The sequence below is a fragment of the Triticum urartu genome, chromosome 6A, assembly GCF_056163025.1.
Source record: "Triticum urartu cultivar PI428250 chromosome 6A, HENAU_Tu73, whole genome shotgun sequence".
NCBI classification, from domain to species: domain Eukaryota; kingdom Viridiplantae; phylum Streptophyta; class Magnoliopsida; order Poales; family Poaceae; genus Triticum; species Triticum urartu.
This window is the reverse complement of record NC_141878.1, coordinates 538,079,506-538,086,197: the sequence shown is the minus strand read 5'-3', so window position 1 is coordinate 538,086,197 and position 6,692 is coordinate 538,079,506. Positions and strand designations below refer to the sequence as shown.

General features: G+C 49.1%; 1 protein-coding gene across 1 annotated transcript; it reads right to left on the bottom strand.

Moving 5' to 3' along the window:
* Positions 1-2,060: 2,060 nt before the first annotated feature.
* Positions 2,061-4,598, bottom strand: LOC125512592 (uncharacterized). The gene is made up of 3 exons (XM_048677685.2): positions 4,119-4,598; positions 3,763-3,902; positions 2,061-2,810 (listed from the first exon to the last, which is right to left on the bottom strand). The coding sequence occupies exons 1-3, from the start codon at positions 4,365-4,367 to the stop codon at positions 2,270-2,272; spliced, it is 930 nt and encodes a 309-aa protein (XP_048533642.2). The 5' UTR covers positions 4,368-4,598; the 3' UTR covers positions 2,061-2,269.
* Positions 4,599-6,692: the final 2,094 nt, after the last annotated feature.

Here is a 6,692-nt window from a genome sequence, read left to right as displayed (position 1 = left end):
TGATTATATATTGCTTTTTACAACTATTTTCTACTCAATTGATGTGTTGTAAACGTGGGTATTTTTACCCGTGGGTACCCATATACCCTGTCGGGTGACGGGTATGGGAAAAAATTGTACCCTTGACGGATATGGGTATGAGTGATGGGTAAACTCAGGGTGGATGGGTAAGGGTATGGGATAGCTCCACCCGTACCCATACCCTGCGGGTGCCATCCTTAGCTGAAATCCAGATTTGGCTCTAGGTTATGTGGCATGATGGCATTGTGACCAAAGATAATATTTTTAAAAGGAATTGGTACTTGTGATCCGACTTGCCATTTCTGTCCTACGAACGAGAGCATCGATCATTTGTTCATTAGATGTCTTTTGCAAAAGTGTATGGCCGCATACATGCATGGTTGTTTCTCCCAATATTTTGGGTGGATCCTAGAATTTATGCCAGCTAGTAGAAATGTGCAAATTGTGGGTCTTGCAACTATATGGTGGGCTCAATGGAAGATGCGCAATAGGCAATAGAGCGTGTTTTGACAAGAAACTTGTAACATCGTCATCTAAATTTGTGTGCTACGCATGTTCCTTTATGCAATATTGGGCAAGTATGCAAAGTGGTGGAGAACTGGAGGTCGAGCTATGCTGGAGCAAGGTGTGACTATTCTTTAGAGGGAGGCCTTGGCTCAACATAATGATGGCGAGCATGAAGCTGGACCTGTGCCTCTTCGCACCACTGCATAGGGAGAAGATGCGGAATAAGCAACGCACAATGAGGAAACACATGGAGGAAGGCTGAGGTAAAATTTGGAATGTCAAATCCTTTTGGGTGGCTATTTAGGTTGATGCATGTTGTATCAATCCTGCGGCTTTTAGTTTTCTTTCACTTTTCTTTTTATTGTTAGCGGTGCATGCGGCACTTGAACTTGTAGTTGGTTGTTTAATTTTGAATGTGTTGCTTGTTCCCGGGGTGGGGGTGGGGGGGGGGGGGGGGGGGAGGACGGGAGGGGGGGCAGGACGTTGTTTCGTTATGACAATGATAGTGGAAGCCGGTCCAAGGTTTTTGGGTTGTATGGGAAAAGTGGGAAAGTTCTACCCATTTGTGGGTTGTTTAATAGTCATAAAATCAGTAACAATCTATCTAATGGTTCTTGCACAGCTCCAATGGTTATATTATTGTACCAAATGCACATTGTCGTGTTTTTGTCTACTCCTATTTTTTACACTATATGACTAGTTTTGTATTTTTATGTCAAAATTTGATGAATGTGATTTTTGCTTGGTTAAAAGAAAATTGGAATCATGTCTATGTCCCCCGTGTAGGTTTGCACTTTCCCATATCCCCCTCCATGTTTAATGCCACTTTTTTGAACTTTTGAATGCTCACTTGAATCATGTACAAATTGTCACGCTAGAATTGAACCGTTTACTTCAGAATTGGTGCAAAAAGATTCGAGATCTGCTAGCTCATCCGGATCACCTCTACATGCTGCTGCTACTAGCATCCAAAAAGCATCTAACAGACACACCCTTCATTATGGGAAGCACTCCTTCATTATCCATAGATTCCATTTTTAGCTCCCGTATATGTGTGCGTACACACGTTGGTATGGATCCTATGCTTTGTTTAGAAAATGCACAGATCCTATGTCGATGGCTTGATTTGGTTAACGAGTTGTTGGAGCATCCTGTCAGTAAAACCGTGTTACTCCCCTAAAAAAACTGTTTTAGACTTGGTTATGTCTCAGTCGATGCTATATTCGTTCGATCTTGCGTGAAGATCCATTTAAAATTTTATTTTTAGCTTTTTCTTTTTTCTTCTTATATGGTGCTACTCTGTCACTTGACTCAGTCAACTGAGGCCTAGCCACACCCTAAGAAAAAAGCTTGTTCCTAACAACGTATATGTTGCACCTAAGCACCGGCATGGCATCATGACACCGGCACGTTCCCATGTGTACGTCTCAGACAGACTCGTGCACTATGAGGCGCTGTCCCCGGGTCAGATTACCAATTGCTGTCAAAGAAAAATAAATTACTTCACTCGACCGGAGATGCACTGATCAATCTACCACAGAATGTGTGATCACTAATTATCTGCAATCCTATTAATTAGACGACGAAAGATCTGCATGATCACAAAGACCAAGGAGAAACTCACAACCAGAGAAGCTAGTCACCATGAACTGCAAGATATGCACAATGCACAACCCTTCTAACAGAATCAAAAAATTCTTATACTTTCTACTGTTCCATGATAGACCAGCCGATTGATCAATCAATCGACTTCCGCCGCTAGAGGTGCGGCGCGCAGGCTCGGCAGGTCCCTGGCGTCGTGCGCCACGGCGGCGACCACGGCCAGCGCGTCGACGTTCTTCCTGCTGCTGGTCGGCTCGGTGTGGCCGAGCTTGGGCGCGCCCGCGCGGCCGTTGGTGACCACGGGAACGGACGGCTGCGCGGCCTTCTTCCTGATGCTGGGCTCGGTGCGGCCGAGCGTGGCCGCGCCGTTCGTCCAGCTCCTGCCGGGCTCGGCGCGGCTCGCGCTCCGCTGCCCGCGGCCCTTGCCGAGGTGGTGCTCGCAGAGGGAGTAGCCGACCAGCGTGGGCTGGCTGCAGCGCCACCCGCGCCCGTTGACGCGGCTGCACCGCGACCCTTCCATCAGCACCGGCGGGCCGCGCCGCCTCTTCTTGGCGCCGCCGCCGCCAATCTTGATCCCTTCCTTGACGTCCACTGGCAGCACTGGCATTGTCGGGACGACGAGACGTTCTCCGGCACCGATCACCGGCCGCTCAGGCACGTTGCGGTGTCCATTCTCCAGGCTGCATTGCAACATGTAGGATTAGCAAAAAAATTGGCCCGAAGCTGATGACACTAACATATCCGACGGAAACGAACATCTAGTAGGTGGTAAACTGGCTACAGTGGCACACACACGTACAGGAGTCCCACATCGATCGTCTGAACGGTTCCATCAAAGATGCAACGAGAAGCCCAGTTGCAACCACTACCAAGTAACCCAGCATGTGATGCGATGCAGGCCAGTGCCAACAAGATAGTAGTATTAATCATGCGCGGTGTATACATACATGTGCAAGGAGATGGAACAGATCGTAACGTGCGTCCACAGGTACATGGCCCATGCATGTCTCCCCAAGAACATGGGGTGCATCGCATCGCATCGCATTGCACCCATGGAGGGGAGGACGGTGGCTAGTGAGTGCAGATCGCAACAATGCGGGCATGGGTGGGGAGGAGAGGAAGCGGACAAAGCCACCAGGCTGTATGCCCATGATCGTCGAGATCCTTGCACGTCGGCATGCAAGGGGACAAAAGTAATCGCACGACGAACTGGGTGCATGAGTCATGAGTGAGTGCACCGAAATACTACCGTATGCTTCTTCTTTTTTCTTGTATATATACTAATAGAATACGATATAGAGTATATATAACATGTACTGACAGTGTGCCGCGTCGCCAAGGAGGATGAGACAGTGGTATTAAAATGGGGTGGAGTGGTGCGTGTCATGTGCCGAGCTGGCGCTGCATTGCACTGCCCCCACTAGTGCTGCATGTAAAACAGCAGGGAGGCCAGCAAGGCCCATGAAACGGGAAAGAGGCCTTGGATGCTTTCCGGTTCTACTCGATCCATCATTGCCGCAACCAGTATAGTATCATCGGCCATGAGACTCGCACCACCGAACCGATCCGCGCAGGCCAGTGGCACTGACACGGGACGCTTTTGGTTCGTCGTCGTCACAGCGAGTCACGTACCTCTCGTGTGTGCGGGTGCGGCCATCTGCGGCAGCTGCCCCTTGACGTTGCGCACCGCCGCCGTGGCCGTGACCGTGAACAGGCGGGCCGTCGTCGTCGTCGCCGCTGCTGATGCGTCCCGCCACCACCACGATGCCGCCCTGGCAGGTACAAACAGCGACTCAGTGAAGGGCAGCCAGATCTGGGCGTCCGACGACGCCCCAGCTAATTAATCCGGGTGCAACGAAAGGAATTAATGTAATTGGCAGGCCACTACTAGTGTTGGAACGAAACTAGTACTACGATTGGAACGAGAATTCAGGGAGGGAGGGAGAGAGGGGCCGGGCATGCACGCGGGCGAGTGTAACCGAATGTACCTGCGGCCCTGACGGCAATGCGGGCGGGCCGGGATCCGCGTCCGGGCGGAGCGGGTGCGGGTGCAACTCCACCTCCGACTGGATCCTCCTCTTCTTCCCCTGCTCGGCCTCGTCCCCCGAGCGTTGCTCCTCCGCGTTCGGCGGTGGCGGTGGGTGGGGCGCGGTGAACGGATCTGAGGGCTGCAGCGGCAGCGGGCAGGGCGGCAGCGCCTGCTGCTGCTGCGCCTGCGGCCTTCGCCGGATCCTCATGGGCGGGCGGAAACGGGGGGCGAGGCCGACGGCAATGGAGATTTGGGGAGGGGGGGGTGCAGTGCGGATCAAAGAGAGGCGGGCAGGGGGGGTTGGGTGCAGTCCTCGCTCACTCACCTCGCCTCCCTCGTGGATCGCGATGCATTTATTTATGAGACGGGGGGAGGGGGAGGGGGCGCAGCAGCAGCGGATTTCTGGTGCAGTTTGGCTCGGCGTCTACTATCCGCGTTCGAGATCGGAGAGGAGAGGGGCGGAAGGCGTGACTGCGTGAGGTGGGGACGTGGGGCGGGGTATCGATGGATGCAATACGCCATGTGCGGTCCAACTGTGGTTGCATGGGGAGACGGGGCGGCCGGGGCAGGCGGGCGGGATTTGGTGGCATCGCTATGTGTACAAGACATGCCTACGTATACGGTGCGGAGCGCTGATTGTATGCATCTCGATCTCGTCTGGCGAGTGTGGCTTGCAGGGCTCTTCTTCTAGGCTGGAGAGGAGGGGATCAGATCAGATCAGATCGGAGTGACTAGATGGGACGCATTGTCACAAGGCGCACGTATGTAATGTACCTACGCCGCACCCACGGTGCCGACGTACGTGTCTTATACTCCCTCCATTCTGAATTACTTGTCGCAGGTATGAATGTATCTAGATGTATTTTAGTTTTAGATACATTCATTTCTACAACGAGTAATTTGGAACGGAAGAAGTACGTGTAAGAGTGGTGCATTGCGGTTGCGACGTATGTGTCTTATACTCCCTCCATTCTAAATTACTTGTCACACGTATGAATGTATCTAGATGTATTTTAGTTCTACATATATCCATTTCTACGACGAGTAATTTGGAACAGAGGGAGTACGTGTAAGAGTGGTGCATTGCCGTTGTTGAGGAGCATGTAGCGGTCACCGTACTGTACTAGTAACACTTACGCGAATGTACAAACCTCCTGGCCCTGCCTTTTTGCATTCAGAGATGCCCACATTTATCTATATGGTTTTGTTACAAACTAGATGACACCCCACGCGTCAGCGAAGATTGGTTGAAATGTATTTTGATTCGACTTAGTTGTGTGAAACAGAACTTCTAAATTAATTTAATACTATGAAATGGGATTTTAAATTGATGATACAAGAACTAAATTTTGAAATACACATGATTTAATATGTTTAACTATTGAGTTAGTAATATAAGAAGTGAAAATTCAAATACGGCATGTTCTGATTAGATTTAGTAGTAGGAAATATCAATTTCAAATTAAAATATAAGAACTGCAGTTTGAAATACATATGATTTACAATATTTAATTGTTGAGTTTAGTCTTTTCTCGTGCATATTTCCTTGTTTTTATCGGATGCCACCGAAGTGACTACATATTTACATGTTGAGGTGGGCATTTTTCATGCATGTTTCAATGCTGAGATACCATGTGTGCATGTTAAGAGAAATTTATTGGTAGGGTGCTAACTATTTAGATATAGAAGATACATGCAAAACAATAAGGTTACAACATCATGAGTAGATGGAGTGGATAACAAATGACATGTCCATGACAAAGCTGAAAAAATAACCTATGAAACCTCATCATTCTTTCATGCCAAACCTTCAACAGGCTAGGCGAGTGCGCCGTTGTGGACTCTGGCCAACAAAGGCGAGATCCCGGGTTTTCACCCTAGACTAAAGTGGTGTTTTAGTCACTATGTTGAATGAGGACCGTCAAAGAGTTGCACCACCCATGACTTTGTCTGAATCCGCCAGGATATCCTCTAGAGATGGTCCTTGCATGCCACCACCGGAACTCCTTTGGATCATGCACCAATCATCCAAGATCGTAAAAAAATTCAATGTGGGCGTCTGATCTAATTATGTCATCAGACATCCAATTGTTTGTACCTTCTTGATGAATAGAGAAGACAAATCACCACTACATGGTTGTAGCATGCATGCTCTAGCGACATGACTAAGAGTCACCAATGACAGTCACAGATCATTGCCATGCGTTGTGTAGTCACGCGACACTAAGTCATTCTTGCCTGGACAAAAGTGTCACCTCACTCGTAGCCAACGGTCCTTCCAAAGAAGATCGGTTTTGTGCAGAAAATATCTTAACATGGTTAACGACTACCTGTAGTGATGGTTCTTAAATCAACAAAAATTGTTTCCGTGTAGCATGAAAGATTTCACGAATGTACAGGGATGGTTATCGAGCATACCTAACCTATATGGTAAGCGTTTAACTATATCCATTGATTTGTTTCGGTGTGTGAAGACATAATGGTTTGACATAGCATGCTCGAGCGGCATAGTCGAAGCGTCACCTACGACAAC